The 19,999-nt window shown below is 54.1% G+C and overlaps 2 protein-coding genes across 10 annotated transcripts in view; one reads left to right on the forward strand and one right to left on the reverse strand.

Annotated features, from left to right (window-relative positions):
* The window catches only part of ADAMTS7 (ADAM metallopeptidase with thrombospondin type 1 motif 7), a 48,097-nt gene extending 45,700 nt beyond the window's left edge, over positions 1-2,397 (reverse strand). For 4 of the 5 annotated variants that reach the window (XM_053271691.1, XM_053271693.1, XM_053271689.1 and 1 more), the window contains exons 1-2: positions 2,066-2,397; positions 496-860 (exon numbers count right to left, since the gene is read on the reverse strand). In XM_053271691.1, the coding sequence (XP_053127666.1) occupies positions 496-860; positions 2,066-2,138 (438 nt within the window). In that variant the 5' untranslated portion in view covers positions 2,139-2,397. The remainder of the gene's footprint in view (positions 1-495; positions 861-2,065) is intronic. The other variant, XM_053271690.1, reaches the window with a different exon arrangement.
* A 3,836-nt stretch (positions 2,398-6,233) lies between these two features.
* MORF4L1 (mortality factor 4 like 1) lies at positions 6,234-18,713 on the forward strand. 5 transcript variants are annotated; one of them, XM_053271710.1, is made up of 14 exons: positions 6,234-6,555; positions 8,121-8,167; positions 8,687-8,754; positions 9,333-9,419; positions 9,604-9,684; positions 11,022-11,084; positions 12,135-12,160; positions 13,837-13,925; positions 14,852-14,953; positions 15,279-15,367; positions 16,073-16,245; positions 16,442-16,526; positions 17,874-17,954; positions 18,105-18,713. In XM_053271710.1, exons 1-14 carry the CDS (start codon positions 6,360-6,362, stop codon positions 18,106-18,108), a joined length of 1,191 nt encoding a protein of 396 aa, XP_053127685.1. In that variant the 5' UTR covers positions 6,234-6,359; the 3' UTR covers positions 18,109-18,713. The 5 variants fall into 5 exon arrangements, with proteins under 5 accessions (XP_053127685.1, XP_053127683.1, XP_053127686.1 ...); XM_053271708.1 differs by having other exon boundaries at positions 17,874-18,713; XM_053271711.1 differs by lacking the exon at positions 6,234-6,555 and adding an exon at positions 6,941-7,083 and having other exon boundaries at positions 17,874-18,713.
* Positions 18,714-19,999: the final 1,286 nt, after the last annotated feature.

The raw sequence follows: 19,999 nt of genomic DNA on the forward strand, positions 1-19,999 counted from the left end.
AGGTAGCTGCTGAAGGCCCAGGAGCAGGGCAAGAAAAATAAGCTGACACCCGACTCCAACTACCTGGAACAAAGAGTGTTTTCCTAGGAGCCATGTTCAGCTGTCGGGGGGGGGCTAGGGAAACAGCCAGAACCAGGATCGACACCCCCCTGAAGAGGCACCTTCTTCCTCCCCGCTTCCATCGGTCTTTTGGCTCTCACTGACCAGGCACCAGCCCCGCGATTATTTTCCTCCCTGTGAAAATACACTAGGTAATAAGTAGTACAAGAGCAGGATGAGGCCTCCGACCCCTGTAGTCTCGGAATCCCACTTGTGTCATCAAAAATACCACCGAGGACCCTTAGAGTGAAGGACCCAAAGGGTCCCGTATCAGTCAGAGAGGAAGGTAACCAATGAGCCACGGATCAAGGCCAAAGAAGCGGCCTGTCTCCACGCTAGTAAAGTAGTCGGCTAGTTCATGGCCTCCAGTAGAGCAGACCCCTCTGGGACACCTACCAGCCCATCGCACGTGCTCAGAGCTGCCAATCCGCTCTCCTGCTCCTGGTTCTGAACGGAGCCGATCATATGACAAGAGTTCTGGCTGTAGGCCTGGATCTCGGCCCGCGCGATCCCTCCGTAGCGCCTCTCGCTCACAAAGCCAGGCGCCAGGAGATGGCTGTTGAGACTCAGGTTGAACCTCAGCCGCTGGCCTCGGTGGTGCAGTTCGTAGAAGGCCAGCGGGCGGTTCTGCCCGGAAAGGGCCCTTTTGGAGACCCAGCGGTGGGAGAGGTTGTAGGAGACGAAGGAGCCCCTTTCATCGACCTTGACGGGGTGGACGATGTCATAGTCAGCATCTTCCGTCTGAACGGATCCTGCACCTGCTTTGGAAACACTGGAATTGTCACACGGAAAGTGGCAAAGCCGTCACCCTTTGCCCGGGGCATGTCAAAGCAGCCCTGCCTGTTCAGCTCCTGTCTGGGCTGGGGGTAGAGAGGAATGCCCAAGCAGCTCCAGAATCACAGAGGTCCACCGCTGCAAATGGCAGGACAGGTCCCTGGGGAAAGAAGGGTGGGACCACCAGGACCACGCGTGCTCAGAAAGAGCCCGATCATGGTGAGCTGAAACACCCAAGACTATTGCAGGGTGTGCATTCGTGCAGTCATGAAATTAAGAGCATGTCGATTTTTAAAGGGCACCAAGGATCACAGAAAGGGGTGAGCGCGGACTACAGAATGAGAGGGGGTTACTTTAGTGGGGCTCCGTGCTGACATAGGGGCTTTTCTTAACTGGCAGCTGGATTCTCCACCCACAGACGATCAAGAATGTTAATTCAGTCCCAGACTGGGCCAGCTCCAACCCACATGTCTCCTGTTTGCCTTGGAAAGGAAGCACCCTCTCCTTCTCCTCAAAGCAGCAAATTACAAGTAGCAAGTTACCCAAAGGAAGGCCCCTTGCTTGGGGGCAAGTTGGGGGTCAGTGGTTTGGGGAAGCTTGGCCTTCAGGCTCCTTGCGCCTGGAGAGGAGCATCTGGAGAGGCCTCCTTCCATCGGGGCTGCAGGAAGACATGCTGGGCTCCAGCCGGAGGAGAATCCCACAGCAAGCAGGCAGCCATGGCCCCCGGGGACCTGACCCAACGCAAGTCAGCCTTGCCAAGGGAGACAGCCCAGAGACCCAAAGCGGCCTAACGGGGAGTCAGTGCTGGGGGGTGGGTGGGTTGGCGGAAAGAGGCTTTTGTGGGGCAGAGAGGGGGCTGCCCCAAACACCACCCAGCCCACACAAGCACAGCGGGGTTCGGTTGGGCTCCCTTTCCCTTTCTAAAGAGCTGCGCCAACCCAACGCGGCGGCTCCTCAAACACGCCGGCCGGGGTCCCAGCGCCACCTCGGCCACAGACTCCCGGGGCAGCCGCAGCCGCAGCCGCCGAGCTTCCGCGGAGCGGCCGGCCAGCGCCACATGCCTCCGCCTCCCCGCTCCCCAGGCGAGCAAGAGCGCCCTGCTTCCCTGCCTCGCGGCGAGGGCAGGCCCGAGGAGGAGCCCTCTTGCTCGCCCGCCCGCCCGCCCGCCCGCCGGCCAGCCCCCGCCACCCACCTCGGGGCTCCTCCAGCACGACGGCGGCGGCGGTGGTAGCCACCGCGAGCAGCAGCCGCCACGACAGGCCCATCGTGCTGCTGGACGGCGCGCTGCGCTGCGCTGCGCTGCGCTGCTCCGCCTCAGGGTGCTGGCGGGGGCCGCCCGGCCGCCAGCTCCGCCGCCGCCGCCTCCCGGCTCCTGCTCAGGGCTGCAGCCGCTGCCACCGCCGGCTCCCGGCTGCGTCGTCGAGGGGGCGCGCCGCCGCGGAGGCTCCGAGCCGCAAGGGGGGGCTGCATGGCCCGCCCCGGCAGCGCCACTGGGACGCCGCCGCCGCCGCCGCCAGAGCTCACTCGCCCGCCCGCCCGCTCGCCCGCCCTCGCTCTGCGCCCGCCCGCCCCTCCGTCCTGGCCTGCAGCAGGAGCTCGGCGCCGAGCGGAGCGCGGGAGACCTCTGCTGGCGGCCGGAGTCGGGGCGCCGCCTGGCTTCGGGGCCCCTCAGGCGGATCACCACCAGAACCCCCAGACCGACCCCGCTCGATGTCCTCCTCCTCCTCCTCCTCCTGCTGCTGCTGGGTGGCGTCCAGGAGCATCCCCGCCTCGGCCAGCCAGCGGAGCCAAGAGGCCCCTTTGGAAAGCGGAGGTCCTCCCTCTCTCTCCCCCGAGAGCAAGCAACGGGCCCTCTCCTCCAGGGGCTGCCTGCCTTGTCTTTCTTTTTTTAGACGGTGGGCCCTTTGGGGACAGCCAGCCCCTTTATTTCTTGGTTGATCTCTCCATGGAAACCGCTTTGGGAACTTTGGTTGAAAAGCGGTATATAAATGTCCTGCAAATAAGAATTAGAAAAACAAATAGGAAGGGAGGATGGGAAATGGAGGAGCCCAGCTGTGCGGGAGCAAGGGAATGCCCCTCTGGTTGTAGAAGACGATTAGGTGACAGCCTCGGTCTTTATTGCCATCTTCTGTTATTCTCCTCTGTTTATGCTGAGGAGACACCCAACTCCAGAGGTCCAACTGCGTAGACGCTTAGCTTCTAGTTTCTACTGCACAGTGTTGCTTTTGGAGCTATGCGAAATGTGTGCAGTTGCCTGTTAGAATCAACTTGGCCCAGCTTGGCCCATTACAATTAATCCGAATGTCAGGAAGCAAATGTTGCATCACAGGAGGTGGCAGGTTCAAATGCCAGGGCAGCGCCTTTAAAACAGGCATTGACAATACTGCCCTCCCCACTCACCCCAGATATCTGCCTAGGCCTACCTGTCTATTGATATTTGCAACAAGGTAGAATAATGAATGCAAAGGAAAACAAATGTCCATCTGTTAGTCTATTGTCTTGGCCGCAGACCGATTCAAAATCAGTTAAGATTTAGGGAAGGAAATCATCAGAAAAGAAAACAGTGTTCAGTCAACAAAGCGCAGTCTATTCCATCAGTCACCTCTGCTTACAGAATTGGCACATGTCTTAGATAAAGCCAGCCCAAATGTGGCAGCGTGTTCATTTTCCTCGGGGTCCTTAGAACAAAACTAATGGATCCACATACACGAGCAAAGAGATTGGGTTCTGCTTGAAACAACAGTATACAGCACAACCAGAGGAAATGAGGATTTCCAGGGAAATTTAAATTGAGGTATAAGCACATTTAAAAAGTGTCAATGGAACGTTGCTGGGCGCCCTGCTGGAACATGAAAAAGCCACTGATGTGTCCATCCACTTCTGTGGGGCTGCCAAAAAGTCGCTGAACTGAAGGGACCCTTTTCATGTTGAGCAAACATGCTTCGTGGACACAAGAAGCCCCTTATTTTAGCTCCCCACTGGTTGAAATCCAATACAATGAGGTTGTTTTTTTATGGCTGGGTGTATCCTGAAATTGCTGCCTTCTGTTCTGGATCTAGTAGGACTTTGGTCTGCAGCTATAGTACACTTGGGAACCACAGACATTTCTTTAAATCATCTCCACCGTTCTCTTCACACAATTCCTGATGACTGGAAACAGGAACAGTGGATCAGATGGAGCTTTAGTCTGGTCTGATCGTGGCTAGGTTCTTCTAGGGCTGGGGTTCCCAACCTTGAGTTTCCAGATGTGGTTCTTCTACAACTCCCAGGACGTTGTGGCTGGGGGTGATGGGTGTTGTAGTCCATCAACATCTGGGGACCCAAGGCTGGGAACTGGTGCTAGTGGGTATTATTTGCTCACTGGTTTCTTTTGACTTATGAACATGTATGCAAAAAACGTCATAAACAAGCAATGCCGGTATTGAGCTTGCTGGTTCCTTCACGGAGCCCCGTCTTGGCCAGAGGATGACATCTAGTGGAGAAAGGAGGAGACGGCTTTCTGTCTGCTCAGCCTCTGCTAAGATGCAGTCAATATCCTGAGGGAAATGCAAGGACCAGCTTGGTTACAGTGGCGATTCCAGAGATCAGTACACCTCCAAAACTTGGTGCCTGGGGTTGGAAAAGGCCCCTTGACCCTGATGGCCCGACAGGAATCTGTCTCCTCCCCCCACCCTCCGGAGCACTTCTCTGTGCAGCCTCACCTTCCCTGGGGCAGAATGTGCCCCCTGACCTTGGCCTCGGCCTCACCTGGGGCAGAAGCCAAGTCAGCACCACGGACAGCTCTAGCTCCCCATTCCACAGGTAAGGTCGATGAGAAGGGAGGGGCTCTGAGGAAACTGTGCACCAATCACTGGTGTGGGCGGGCTGGAGCTACTCCACGTGGCTACTTCAAAGGAGTGGGCAAGTGGCCAGAGTGCCAGCCACCCACTGTGGGTGACTGAGAGGCAGGTTAGTTGAGGCAGGGATGGGGGGCTAAACCAGCCCGGCATGAAGGCAGGCCATTGGTCCACCTAGCTCAGGCTTGTTCAGTGGCTCTCGGGGCAGGGGGGGGGGGGCGTTCAGGCAGGAATCCGTCACAGCCCTGCTTGGGCATGCCCAGGATCGGACACAGAACTCTGTGTGCAAAGCCGGGGCTCTGTGTTCTCTCTTGTTTCCGCCATCGCTGTGCAGAATGCGTGTTGATCTGGGCGGCAATCTCAAGGCCGTGTGTGCGCTGATGCATTCAGAGCGGGGCCTTCCTGGTTCAGCCTGAGTGGGATCAAAAATGAACTGAGCGGATGTCAAAAAAAGTGTGAGCGCAGGCATGCCCTAGAGAGGGAGCCCTGCTGGCAGGAGGTGGCAATCTTGCCAGGTCGCTGGTCTTGGAACCTTGCTCGATTTCTCCTCTCCAGTCCAATGTGACTTGGTTTCTGTTCCCCAGGCGGAGGCTGACTCTCCTGCGGAGCCTCTTCTTCTGCTTGGAGGGAAGGGGGCCATCATCAGGCCACCTGGCAGGAGGCACAGTCTCAGAGCACTGCCCCGTGAGTTGCCCTGGGGGTGGGCGCCCTGCGGTGGCCTCGGAGGGTCCTCCCTGGCAGGGCTCCTCTCCTGGCACCCGCTGAGCCTCTGCTCCTGCTCCGTTTCCAGACCTGTAGGCGTTGTGGGACAAGGGAATGGCCCTCTGCACATGCCCCCCTTGCAGGCTGCCAGAAACCCTGCTGGGAGGCAGGTGAGCTTTGCCATGGCTCTGGCTGCTGAGCCCGGCAAGGCAGGCAGCCTCGTGAGGCGGGAATCTCACCCCTGGAGCTCCGGCTTCCAAGGAGGGGGATTTGGACTGGGTCTGTGGCACAGGGGAGGGCTGTGCACCCCTTTGCCCCATGCCCATTCCCCCATTTAAACCCCTCCCAAGGACTTCCCAGTCAGTTTGGATCGAGGCCACGGCGCAGAGGAAAGGGGTTCAATGCAACACACACACACACACACTTCACAGTCCTGATCCAAGGGAAGGCCAAGGAGGGAGCAGAAAAGGGGCCTCTCCTCCAAGGAAGCTGCCATATACCGAGTCAGAGCGAAGCTCCATCTAGCTCAGTATTGTCTGCCCGCGGAGGGGACTTGGGACCCAAAGGCGAATCTCTGACAGTGCTCACACACCGAGTCTCCCATTCAGACCCTGCTTAGCTAAGAGGACAAGTCAGGCTCGCCACCACCAGGCCAGCTCTTCTCCAACGGGAAACCTCTCCTCCTTGTAGCTGGGGCGGGGGGGGGGGGCGGTCCTGTAGAGAGTGGGGGGGGGGTGGAGTCGGGAAGGGAAGGGAGAAAGGGAAGACGGGCGCTGCTGCTGCTGCTGCTGCTGCTGCTGCATACACCTCCTGGAGTTGCACCGGCTTCCTTGCTTGTGCGCAGGAGGGAAGCAGCGGGGAAGCCCCCGCCCAGCAGCCCAGCCGTCCACCTGGGGGCAGCCTCGGCCCGAGCGAGCAGCTGCGCCCGGCTAGCGCATTCGGTAGAGCATGGGACTCTTAATCCCAGGGTCGTGGGTTCCACGTTGGGCGCGCAGCGGTGGAGCTTTTGCTGGCGGACCGAGGCCCCTCCACGGGGGAAGGCAGGGGCGCCCGCGAGAGTGTTCCGGAGAGACCCGAAAAGGCCAGGATCTGAGAGGAGCCCCCCCCCCCACACACATCAGCAGGGGGAAAAGAAATTGCAGGGGTGTGTGTGGGGCGAAGTGCATTTATGGGCGGGCGAGCCATGCGCCACGTGCCAAGAGTTCTGAGCCAGAAATGGGGGCGGGGGACAAGCCCCTTATCTGCGGGGTGGGCGTGCTTATTACTACCCCTCCCCCGCCCCATGCCGCCCTTGCTCAGCAGCCTGCCTAGCCCCCTGCACGCCCCCTCGCGAGGAAGCCCCACCACGCAGCTCCCTCCCCGCGAGGCCTGTTCGTGTTCACGTCCACGTTTCTTTCTGAAAACGCGGGGTGGTCGAGGAGCCCCGCCAGCGGAGCCCCGCGCCTGTCAGTCTAGCGCCTTAACTCTATGCGCTTCGTCGGCGGGGACAGCCCAAGACTGCAAGCCCCAGCATGCACCGGGCGGGGGGCGGGATCCCCTCTGCGCGTGCGCGGGCCCTCTCCGCCTTGCCATAATGCGGCGGCGCAGCTGAGAGGCCCCCGCGGGGAGGGGAGGAGGGAGAGTCGCTTATAAATGGCGCCCAAGCAGGACCCCAAGCCCAAATTCCAAGAGGGTGAGGAAAGGGGGGGGGTCCTCGCCAGGGAGGGGGGCATGCGCCGTGGGGCGGGGGCTGCGAGGCTAGAGGACCCCCCGGCAGGGCATGTGCAGAAAGGAGCGAAATAAAAAGACGGCCCCCCAGCCCCCCTTCCCAGCCTCCTGCAAGCTGCATTTCCAAATCCCCCCCAAAAAGCCAGGCAGGGAGCAAAGGGGGGGGGCAGCAGGGTGTGTGCGCGCGCTTGTGCATGCGTGTGCGTGTGTCTCCTGGGTGGTGGGGCAGGGCCCTCCCCCCCCGTGCAAGCCCCGCTTTGCCTCTGCCCCCAGCTGCCTTCCCTGGAGGCCCCCCGGGACAGGCAGGGCGGCTTCCTACCCCTGGCCTGCAGCCGACGGTGCCTCTTCCCGCTGCCCAAAGCTCTGGCTCCTCGGGTTTCCTGCTGCACTGCTGCTTTCCTGCCCGCGCCTGCCGTGTCTGCCTGTTGCGGGGTCGTGGGGATGGCATTCCGTCTTCCTGCTGGCGCCCGGAAGGGTGGTCTGCCTGTGCTTGAAATACATGGATCCCCCCGTGCTTTGTTGCACAAGGCTGTGATTGCAGAAGCTGGGCATCTGTGCGTCTTGGGCGTGCACACGAGGAGGACGTGCAGGACTCGCCAGTTCTGGTGTGCAACCAAAGCGTCTGAAGAGGAGCAAGTGTTGCTTCCCTTGCCCAGATGCAGTTCCTGGGTTTTCGGAGCATCCTGCCGCTTTCTTCTGAAAAATAAAGAATTGGCATGTTGATGTCCCTCTACACTTTGTCGACAGAAGCACTTCTGTAGTGACAAGTGGTTTTTATGAATGGCAGTGTGGTTTGGGAGAGAGGAAGAGATTTCATGTCTCATTTGAGCAAACCGTTGCTCGAGATTGCACAGCTTGACCAATACTGCAAAAATAAGATGGGTCCCTTATGAGACCCTTCTATCTTCCCTTCAGGTTTTTAAAAAAGCGTACTCTGTGTATGGAACAATTAAAGAAAATAATGGTGTACTGTTTTCCTACTAAATGGAAGCTTTCTCGCAGGTGAGAGAGTGCTGTGTTTCCATGGACCTCTTCTCTATGAAGCAAAGGTATGTTAGCTGTAAGTTACTTTGGCAGATGACATTTTCCTACTGGGGTGTGTGTGTGTGTGTCTGGTGAATTTGGGCCTGGGGGCCTGTGTGTGGGGCTGAAGCCTGTTCTGGGGCTCTAGCCAGTGTGTGTGATTTGTGTAGTGGGATTTCCTCTCCCAGCGTTCTCACACAGAAGCAAGGACTTGGGGCTCCCTCCCTCTGGAGCCCCGTCGTGCTTGGCTTTTGAAGCTTTCTGTGGAACTGGTGGTGTAGTATGCCTCACACTTGCCAGTGCTGCTAGTCACGGGACACATGGCAGGCACCCTATTCCTAGCTGCAAGGGGTGCCAGAGGAACAGGGCGGTCCTGCATCTGTATAGGGAAAGGCCCAGCTAATTGTACCACAACAAGAGATCTGGTTTGGTTGGGGCAATACCTTGCAGAGTGCTGTAATACTACAGTTCATCTGGCCTGAAGTTATGCTGCATTGGTTTGTGTACTTAGATAGCTGCTGACTGTGCTTTCTTCTTTCTTCTAGTGTGTAAAGGTTGCCATAAAGGACAAACAAGTGAAATACTTCATACATTACAGTGGTTGGAATAAGAAGTGAGTAATTATATATGTATGTATAGATATATAAACAAGATGAAAGCATTCCACTTCCTTGCTCTTTTAATCCTTGATATTAGCTCTGAGGTAAACTCATGCATACAGTACATGTGCGCTCACATGCGCACAGCAGTGTTCTTTGCAAGCAGACTAGTCTGGATTCAGTCCTGAGCATCTCTGCCTACAAGGCTCTTAGGCCGCAGAGTTGGGCAAAACCCTCAGCTCCAGCCCTCTAGGGCGGCTGAGGCTGCTGCTACGTTAAACTTCGATAGGTCAAGGGTTGACCAAAGATGGTTTTGTGTGCTCTTTGCCATGAGTCGCTGACCATCCTGAAGTCTGCAGTGCAGCTTGGCAAATCACACAGACCTGAATTCGCCACCTCGTGCTGCAGAAATGGCTACTGATTCAATGAGCATGTAAAGTGGTTTATGGCTAGCTGGTCTTGTGAGGTGCAGGGCTGCCCATTGCAAGGAGGCAAGTGGCGTTTGCTCTCTTTCTGTGAAGTTGCTAACTGAATGAGGAGTCCATTCCCGGCTATTTCGTAGGTTCTGAGTGTGTTTCCCTTTTTCTTCTAGCTGGGATGAATGGGTTCCCGAGAGCAGAGTACTCAAATACGTCGACACCAATCTGCAGAAGCAGAAAGAACTTCAAAAGGCTAACCAGTAAGGATACAAATATTCACAACATCCAGGTCTCAAAAACAAACAAATGGTGGTTTTAAGAGCATTTTAAAGAGATTTTTTTTTAATTGCTTGCAAGGCAGGTGGGGGGGGGCATGTCGCCATGGCTGCAGAGGTGGCAAGATGTTCTTGTTAAGAACCTCTTTTGCTGAATTTCTTTTTGAAGGGAGCAGTATGCAGAAGGGAAGATGAGAGGGGCTGCTCCAGGCAAGAAAACGTCCGGTCTCCAGCAGAAAAATGTTGAAGTGTAAGAAACTCTTTGTGTATGTGTGGCATTTTGTCTGTCTCTCTTTCTTTTCCAAAAGGTTTCCCCTTAATCTTTGCCCTGGAAGGTCCACACAAGCAGTTTTCCGTTGCCTAAAATAGCATTGGTTATGCCCATGGAATGTTGCTTTGGAAAAACAGAACTCCTCCCTGAAAGCTTCTAGAGAATGAGGAGCTGATTGAAAACTGGTGCATTCAAACCCCAAGTTTGTGCACTCTTGCAGCTTTTTTCAGAGAGAATCCATGAAGATCACGATAATGGCAGAATAAACTTGTAGGCTTTAGGCAGACGTTCTGCAAGCCAGCACTGAAGCTTAGATCCTGGGGACTGGCAGGTTAAGCTGCCCCCAAGTGCATCTCAACCCATCAGCTTCCATGGGACTGAATCAGTCTGGCTCAGTTCAGGACTGCAGTCACGCTGAGCTCTTCCTTTGACCCTGGTGGCCCTTGCAGCCTCTGTTCCTTTCTCTGGTTTAGTCAGGTGAAGACCTCAGCCTTCACACTCACACATTGAGGACGGGGCTGTAGCTCAAGAGAAGAGCCCCTGTTTTGCATGCAGAAGGTCCCAGATTCAATCCCTGGCAGCATCTCCAGGTAGGGCTGGGAAAGACTCCTCCTGGCTGAAATGTTGCAGAGCTGCTGCCAGTCAGAATAGACAGTACTGAGCAAGATAGACCAATGGTCCTACTCCGTATACGGCAGCTTCTTATGTTGGTCCTCCTCTCAAACTTGAGCCTTGTGGATTGGCTTAGTTTTGATGTTGAAGCTTGCTTCCAGTGCATCTTTTCAAGGCCCTGAAGAGGAAACTGGGAAAGCATAATTTCCCCAAGAGCTGGGATTGTAATGGGCATAATCCTGTGTGTGTTTTTAGACTGTCACTTCTAGAATGGGGTAGGGTCCCTGGAGCTCTGTCTCAATACTCTAGGTCACTGCTGAGTGAGGTGACCAAAGGAAGCTCGGCGGCTGCTGCTGGGAGCATATTGGTGTGCGGTCAGCTGGTCTGACTGGCCCCTGATGAGGTTACACTCATCAGCCTTTGTAGGCTTGAGATCCGTCCAGGGTTGCTCCCTCGGAGGAGTGGACAGAAAGCGCCAACTCCAAGTCCAGGACTGCTCACTTGACCTCTCGGCTCACCAAAAGGTTAAAGGGAGGGGGAAACATTGGCAGTCCAAGCAGACGATCCATCTTTGAGGGGGTTGTTGACTGAGCCCGTGTCGTCTTCTGAAGCTGTGGGGTTATTTTGGAGCTGAACTGCATTCTCTGAACCGTGCCATTTGTCAGGTCTGACACTCTCCTTAACTCAACCCCCATTGTGCCTAGATTTTTCAGACGAGATGGAGCCCACACAGTTTGCAGTTTGGAGACCCCCACCATATCGACGCGGTGAGTTAAGGAAGGATTGTCACACCAGGATCCTCCTCCTGAGATCCAGATGTCTGTTCTTTGTGCAGATTTCTCCGTAGCCTTTTAAGTTTCAGTCTCTCTGCAGGATGGTGGGGTTTTAAAGCGGTTAGTGGCAGAGACAGGTGGTAGAGGTCTCCTAACACCCCAGGATGGCTCTTCATGGTAACAGGGGACTTTTCCCCACAGGTAAGGAAGGGATGCACCTCCAGTATTCCTCTCGTTGCTTTTGGTGTGCTGATTGGATTCCAGCTGTTTTCTGTCTCTGATCAAACTGTCCTACAGAGCTGTGAAGTGGGTGTGTGGGGTGCAGGTTTGTTGCTGAGACATCTTGAAGTCAGGGGAGGCAGCAAACCATTCTCCGCAGCTGTAAATGGGCAAGCTCCACTTTGCTGATGAGCGGTGCTGCAAGGTAGAGCTTACGTGGGGCTGTAGACCCAGCAGCCATGCACCTGCTTTGCAGGCAGACGGTCCCAGATTCGGTTGCCCACATTTCCACGTAGGACTGGGGAAGACCCCTGCCTGGAACCCTGGAGAGCCGCTGCCAGGCAGAGTAGACAGTAGTGAGCTAGATGGACCAAGGGTCTGACTCTGTCTAAGGCAGCTTCCTATATACTGTGCATATCTAGCCTAGCCAGATGCTGTAGGCTCCGTGACCCAAGCACATCCACAGTATCCTTCGAGGTTTTCTAGATCCTGGTGGTGGGTTCTCAACCTGCAGCTGCTGATATGGCAGAGAATGAGGAAAGCGGGCCCACTTGGTAGAGGATGAGCTCTTGCTTGCTTGGTTGTAGCAAGGACTGAGAGTTCAGCTTTATCCTCCTTGGCCAACATTCCTTTAAATATTGAGCCCAAGCAGCTTCAGGGCCTGGTGGGGGCCTTGCAAGTGTCCTGGAGCAGCTGGATCAAGTATTGGGGGCTTCAGACATGGCCTAGGAATGTAAAAAGTGCTAAGACTGGAACTGCTTTCTATTTGCAGTAATGTTTTTTTCTCTCTCTCTCTCTCTCCACCCCCTGACCCCCTCTTGGCAGGAAAACCAAAAAGAACAAACAGAAAAGTAAGCACTTCTTGTTTTAAGCTGCCCACCTAGTATGTTCTATTAGGTTCTCAACTGCGCTTCTGTGCCCAAGAAGCAGCATCTGGGAAAACGTGCTTGGGGTTTGCCAGCTTCCTTCATGGAGCAACTCTTAGATTAAGCCAGCAAGGTTGGCTTAAAAAGCAGCTAGGCTAGACAGAGTGTTTAGCCTTGTTGCAAGCAGCGTAGTGATAGGTATTGCAAATATCCGTGGCTTGTGGTCCCTCTAATTTTTTTCATCTCTGTGCGGGATGAGTTTTGTTCTAGTCGGCAGTATCAGGGCAGTGTGTGCGCACCTGCATCCAGAATGGAGCCTTCCTAATTCAAATTGAGCAGGATCTAAAACTAACTGAGCGGACATTAAAAAACTTGTGAGTGTGTGCATGCTTTAGAGGGGACACTATGCCTGGCTGGCCGAGGCAATCAAATGCACTCCGATATGGACACACTGCTAAATGTGGCCTGTTATCTTGTGGCCTGAGATCTTCATGGCCAGATCTCTTTGTGCCATACCCGGAGTCCATCCTGTCCTTCTGGTCAGCTTTGCACCAGGGCCTTTTCTACCTGGTACTAGCATCCAGAAGACTTCCAGTCACAGACACTAGGTTTTGTTTGGAAGGTGCAATCAGCTTACAGCTCTTCATGCTATATAAATGCTTAATGGATAAGCATTAAGAGGCAACTCTGGTGTGTGGCGTGTGAAACTGGAGGGGTTCTGTTTGTTCTCTTCCCTCCCGGCCCTGCAATGCCTACCCATTGGAGCTTGACATGGTACTCTTTACAGGGGTTAATTAGTTTTAGTAATTAAAACCACTGGAGTTGTCGCCTGGCTTGGGAAGTTTGGTCTAATCATATGAGTTTTAATTAAATCTGTGTCATCTGAATCTGCCCTGGAGCTCTGCTTTGCATGAGGGGCCCTTTCCCTGCTGACAGAGCCCTGGCGGGGGTGGGGGCACTCTTTTGGCGTAGCCCCCAGATTGTGCAACAGCCCCCTCAGAGAGGTACCCCTGGCCCCTCTCACTGCCTGCTTTTACTGTAGGCAGGACTCTGAAAACAGTCTTGTTCCACTGGCCATTTTGAGGTTTGGACTATTAAAGTGTATTTAATCTGTCCGCAGCCTTGCATTACTTTGCTTTTCCATTCTAACTATATATTGTTGCCTTTAAATGACTGTAAGCTCCCTTAAGTATATCTTGTTGGGGGATGACGAGTTGGATAATTTATTTATAAACCGTAAATAAATGTTTACATATGAACAGGATGGTCTTTTGGGGAATGAAAACACACACGAGATGACTCGTGCAGGTGTTACAGCAAGCACAGTCTTTGGCCCTTTCCAAAAGTGGGCTGGTGCCTACTTAGCAGTCCTTTAAAAATAAACAAAACTGCACCTGTTTAGTGCCTGCCTGCCTAAACGCCTCCTGAAGTGTGTCTTTGTTGTGCTGAGCACCTCGAAAGCAGGTCTCTGCACTGGGCGTTCCTTCCAATGCCTCTTTTAAAGCAGATGTGACATGAGGTGGGTGAGGTGCAGTTTGCCCCTGATTTCTGGCTCTGCCCCATGGACAGCTGTGCTCACTGTGGGGGGCAGGGAGGAGTTTGGCTAAAAAGTGTGGCATTCTTTGTCTGTGGTATTGAGATTCTCTCGCCTGTGTGTTCAGCGCCTGGGATTGGTGAAGGCGGCAGCACCAGCGAAAACCCTCAGCCTCCCAGGAAGAAAAGGGCTCGAGTAGATCCCACCGTGGAAAGTGTAAGTATTTGGGTGCCCAGCTACTGTGGTCGGGATCCAGAAACAGGACCTCCTTCTACAGCCCTGATCTGGTTCCCAGGCTGTGAGGAGGCATGGGGATGGCCACAGCTCAGTGGGTTGCATGCAGAAGGCCCTGCGTGCAAGAAGGTTTGTGTGCAGAAGGTCCTGGGTCCTGACCCTGGCAGCATCTCCAGGTGGGGCTGGGAGAGACCCCTGACGGAAACCGGGGAGGGCCACTGCCAGTCAGGGTAGGCAATACTGCACTAGATGGTCTGACCGTGGTCTAAGGCAGCTCTCTGTGTTTCTAGCTCAGCCTCCACTAGGAGCAGGGACTTCTCTGTACCAGCCCCAATGTGGTGGGACTCTTCTTCTCCCAAGAGAGATCCATGCAGCCCTGTCACTGCTGACTTCTTTGTTGGCCTTTGACATTTCTCTTCTTTCTTGTCCTTACGCAGCTTTGCGGCTTTTATATAGATTGCAGTTATTTTATGGAGGGGTGTGTGTGGATTTCAAAAGCCGTTCATAAATTAATCGATATGAAAAGGCAGTATATAAAAGTCTGTTAGTAATATTACATTGTCAACTTGCAATGCAAAAAAGTGCCCAACATAATTTAGGACTCCATCCCAGCCCTCAAATAAGATTCCAAGGAAGATGCCTGGATAGCTAAGAAGCTGGCATAACTTTCTGAGTTGCCTGCTGATTTGTGGGTCCCTGAATCCTTGGAACAAGAACAATGCAAATGGTGACATTGACCATTTCCCCTCCAAGTTGTTATCTGGGTTGATTGACAGAGATCATGCAGTCGGGTTGAAAGAGACCATGAAGAGCTCCCTTGTTCTCTTGCCTCATTTTCTGGGCCCAGGGCAGAAACTGTGCACTGTGGAACTTCAGGATTCCAATAAAGGAGTGTGGTTTTGTTTCAGGAGGAAACATTTATGAACAGAGTTGAAGTCAAGGTAAAAATACCAGAAGAGCTGAAACCATGGCTTGTAGACGACTGGGACTTGATCACCCGGCAAAAGCAGGTAATTCTGAGATCATGCCACTAAAATGTGTATTTTTTTTAAAGCATCTGTCTTGACTTGAATGGCTGATAATAGGACGTAGCCATTTTGAATGTGGTGATGGCCAAGGCCATCGTGGCTGGGGATCATGGGAGTTGTAGTCCAACAACATCTGGGGACCCAAGTTTGAGAGCCCCTTGGCTAGCTAATTCTTCCCTTCTTGTGGCTACAAAGATATGAATGACGGTCCTTGCGTCCAAGAGGAGAGAGGTGGTCCTGGCCCCCTGGGCTGCCTCTCCCCTTTTCTCTCTTGGTTGGCCCTGGCATCTGTGGCTTCCTTCCACAGCTCTTCTATCTTCCTGCCAAGAAGAATGTTGACTCCATTTTGGAGGACTACGCAAACTACAAGAAATCGAGAGGAAACACCGATAACAAGTAAGGGGGCGGATTCAGACAGTTGGCTGGGATGAGAATTGTGGGTGGGAACAGATGTGGCTGAGAAGATGGGCCCAGGACTGACCTTGAGCCCCCTGATGTATTGTCTGCATGTCTCTGCTCCTCTCCCAACATGCGTTCAGAGCAGCTTACTACAGCAAAAGTGTAAAGACAATAAATAAAAGCAAAAGTTAAGACGGAAGCGTAACTCCAAATACAAAATGGCCAGTCAGTGAAAAGTCCGGCTAGGGCAGGCCTGCTCAACTTAGGCCCCCCCAGCTGCTTTTGGACTACCACTCCCATAATCCCCAGCAGCCACAGTAGCCAGTAGCCGGGGATTTTGGGAACTGTAGGCCATCATCTGCAGGAGGGCCGACGTCAAGCAGCCCTGGACTAGGGAGAGGTCCTGTAAGCCTGGTGGGGGAAAGGTGTTAAAATCCCTGAACAAATGCCAAGAGGAACTGCTCCTTGACTCTAAAGGGCGGTCATCCCACTGGTGAGGCCTCGTCAGTGCCCCCGTATAGATCTGTGTGTAGATAGACTTTATTATGTCACTGACCAGTGCCGTTCATGTGGCTGAAGATCGATGTTGGGGGCAGGTGGGGGGCTGCAAGTGGAATCCCCAGTGGTTCTCTCCATGTCTGTGACAGTAGAGACTGCGCTGGCTGCCTAACTCTGGGTGTGTTTTTCCTTCCTGCTCATCAGAGAATATGCGGTCAATGAAGTTGTGGCAGGCATCAAAGAGTACTTCAATGTAATGTTGGGAACTCAACTCCTGTACAAATTTGAGAGGCCGCAGTATGCCGAAATTCTGGCAGACCACCCTGACGCCCCCATGTCGCAGGTGTATGGAGCTCCGCACCTCCTGCGGTTATTTGGTATGTCTGCAGCGCTCGCAGGGCTCCAGACAGAAAGACGCCTCTGGGAAGGGTTCCTCTTGGAAGGTGGGGCACAAGATCAGTGCAGAGCGTCCTCTCAAAACGTTGGGGTGATGGGCGGGGGGGGGAGCGTGTGCCCTTACGAATGCGGAGACATTTGCTTAATGTGCCTTATCTTTAACTATCCTTACAATAGTCCGGATCGGAGCAATGCTTGCTTACACGCCTCTTGACGAGAAGAGCCTGGCCTTGCTGCTGAACTACTTGCACGACTTCCTGAAGTAGGTTCTGCGGATCGTCTCGACTTGACTCCTTTTAGTGAGGTTGAGAGGGACTCTGTGTGGCCAGTGACTTATGTGAGGGCTTCTGGACTGGGTGTCCCCAAGACTCCCCCTGATCTCTGCCTTGTGCCGGGGCCACGTGATGTGAGAAACTGCGCTTCCTGTGTGCAAGTGGCATCTGCCCGGCAGTGCTTGGGGGCTGGGGGTCTTGTGTTGTGGCAGGGGAGGGGTGGACTAGTCCCGGGATTCCCAGCTTGGGGTCTCCAGATACTGTTGGACTACAGTGCCCATCTTCCGCCTAGCCACAGTCGTCGTCTCGCGACTCCAAAGTGGGAGGCCCTGGACTCTGGCCTTCCAGCTTTGTGGATCTTTCTGGAGAAGTATTGGATGCTGTTCAGGTTTGTAAGGGGAGGCAGGGTTTCAGGCTGCATCCGGATGGGGGTCTCTTCCTCTTTCTAGGATTTTCTCTTGGAAGGGAGGGAGCCCAGCCTACCCAACAAGCGGATCGCATGATACAACTGTCCAGAGATGGGGTGGGGTCACATTAGAATGCCTCCCCAAGCTAACAAGAGATCCTTGCATATGTGAAAGCTTAGCATGGCGGGGGGTGGGGGGACTAGGCTAGAACCCTCCTTGGCAGGATAGCTTGCTGTGAGAAGGTGCCGTAGCTAATCGCGAGGTGCAGCCACTGCCTGCCTGGGAGAGCAAGGGAGCTGCCTGTTCCCCAGCTGCAAGGAGCACCTCAGCACTGCGGGGTAGGAAGCTGCCTAGTCGGACTGTTGGTCCATCTAGCACAGCTTTCTAAGGTCTCAGGCAGGGATCTCTCTCAGCCCTCCCTTGAGATGCCCCCAGGGAACGAAGCCGGGGCCTTCTGCACGCACGCCGATGCTCTGCCACTGAGCTACAGCCCCATCCCCTCCGGGGAATATCTGGCAGCAGGCGATGCTCACCTGTAGTCACCCATCCAAGTGCAACCCAAAGCAGGCCCTGCTTAGCAGAAGGCGACCACTCCTGCTTGCCACCACGAGGCCAGCTCTCCTCCCTGACTCCTCCAGCTGTCTCGATGGTACCCTACTTCTTCAGAACAGTGGGGCAGGGGCATGGGGGGGGTTGTGGGGCAGAAGTGAAGCCCTGCAGTCAAGCTGTGAGCTGGGCTAGGGCTGGTTCTGAATTCCTTGAAAAGCTGAGCCAGCACAGCGCAGTCAGGCTGTGAAACCCAGCTCTGCGGAGGAAGTGAGATCTTGATCAAGGGATTGGCCTCGCTCTGCCAGACCGGACGGGAAGCCAGGACCCGCCGTTCCCTTGTGAGACTCAGGCTGGTGCATTTCCTCCCTTTCCCGCCTACAGGTATCTTGCAAAGAACTCTTCCACACTGTTCAGTGCCAGTGACTACGAGGTCGCCCCTCCAGAGTATCACCGGAAAGCCGTGTAAGCCTCTCGCTAACGGGGGTGTGTGCGTTTGCGAGTGTCACTGGAAGGGATCCTTGGATTGCTGCCGCTGTCCCACTTGGTTCCAGCTCTCTCCATGGCCCCCCCATCTCTCTCTCTCTCTCTCTCTCTCTCTCTCTCTCTGCGCAGCTGATATGAGTATTGAGTGAAGAGTATTTGTGTCTCCAGACGGAACTGGCCCACCCAAGTCCTAAGGGGTTTTCTTCTGCTTTGAAATGGATCTCTTTCCCAAGGAGAACCTTCTGGAGTCCTTCATTGCATCGGTTTGGTGTTTGAGATGTCAGCGGAAACGGAACAAACATTTCGTAGTCTGAGCTCCTGCATGCTTCTAGGTTCAGTGTTCTTGAAACCCAGTGCTACCTGGATGAAGACGACGATGACGTCATCATCGGGTCAAGCATTGACATTCCCCTCTGCCCCCCGGAAACCTTTTACTGCCAACCAGCAGGGGAGGACCGGACACAGATGAGTACCTGCTGCGGGGGGTGGGGGTGGGGCGGGGTGTCCTGTCTCCTTCCTTGGTGTCGGGAGGGTAACATACGTGTGTGTGTGTGTGTGTGCTGGTCGATGTGTTCTTTGCCTACATAGTTGAAGAATTGTGGGGTTGTGTTTCATCTGTCAGGTTTGGATGCACCTTCTAACATAGGATAAACTCACCATTGTCTCTCTCGCATTTCCTGAAATGTTGTTCTTTGGAGGGGGTGTTTATGGATCCCCAAATAAACTTTTCTATTTCAACTGTTAAAAGCTTTTCTTGCTGCCTGCAAAGCCCTCCTCACTTTGAACCGGGGGCGGGGGGAAGAAAGTTGGTTGCCATATACAATCACCTTTTCAATTGGACGTTCTTCTTCCGCTTCTGCAATTCTGGAGTTGGACTACAACTCCCGTCATCCTGGTCTGGGTAAACAGTTTCAGCAGGACATAAATGTAGAAATGGTAAACAAGCTTTCTCTTATTACAGGGATGGCCAGCCTGAGGCTCTCACTAGCTGTTATTGGACTACAACTCCCATCATTCTCAGTGGCAGTAAATCACGGCAGGGAGTGATGGGAGTTGTAGTCCAGCAGCTGGAGAGCTGTGGGTTGGGCACTCCTGTTGTTTGGTGCCACCCAGTTCTGTCCACGCACCATTTCCATGCACAATGCGCGGCCTGCACACACCCTGGGAGGACACCCACAAAAGATGGCGGGACGGGTGCACTCTTGACGTGCCCTCCTTTCAAACACTGGGGCCAGAAGAGCCATCCAAACCAGACCATAGAAAGTGTACGGCTGTGCATGCATTGAACATAACCTGTGAATAGGGCTAGAGCCAGTCTTGTGTAAAAATATGCTCAAAGAGGTTTACAGCACATACATATCTTTAAAAAAAAAAACAAAACACCCGAAAACCATACAGTGAAAACAAGCAGTCCCTTGCCTCCATGTAAAGCAGCAGTTCGAACTCTGTTCCTCTGGAAGTGTCCCCAAACAACTCCGTAAACCTCATGGCTTCGCATGCTCCTCTCTCGTGAGCTACTCTTCTCCCTGCGCTTGGGGAAATGTGGGTGCCCACAGCTGAGAAGGAGGGTTGTGTTTGAAGGCAACATCTGGCTTTGGGGTGCAGAGGTTTAAGAATCTTGTCCACAGCTTATGGCTCTCTGAGGATTAGCTGTACTTGTGAAAACAAAGAGGAGATACTTGCTACAAAGAAGTGTGCCAAATATCCCGTTTCAACGAGGATGGCCTTGCGTCCCCACATATTGTTGGACTACAACTTTCAACATTTGCAGCCACAATAGCCAAAGTCTGGGGATGATGGGAGTTGTAGTCCAACAACATCGAGTGGGTGGTGGTGGGGTGTCCGCAGGTTTGGAACCCTTGTCTCAGTAGAAACGCTTGACTGTTGTGAAGTGTGACAGAAATCAATGTCGCTGAAAACTGTGTTTTAAGTTTGCATAGCACTGGGTGACGGTCCTTCCTGGGGAATGTGGCATTATGATTGTGTTGTCCTGTGTTGACGCCGGAGTCCTCTGCACATGCCCA

Source organism: Hemicordylus capensis, chromosome 10 (genome assembly GCF_027244095.1).
Source record: "Hemicordylus capensis ecotype Gifberg chromosome 10, rHemCap1.1.pri, whole genome shotgun sequence".
Taxonomy (NCBI): domain Eukaryota; kingdom Metazoa; phylum Chordata; class Lepidosauria; order Squamata; family Cordylidae; genus Hemicordylus; species Hemicordylus capensis.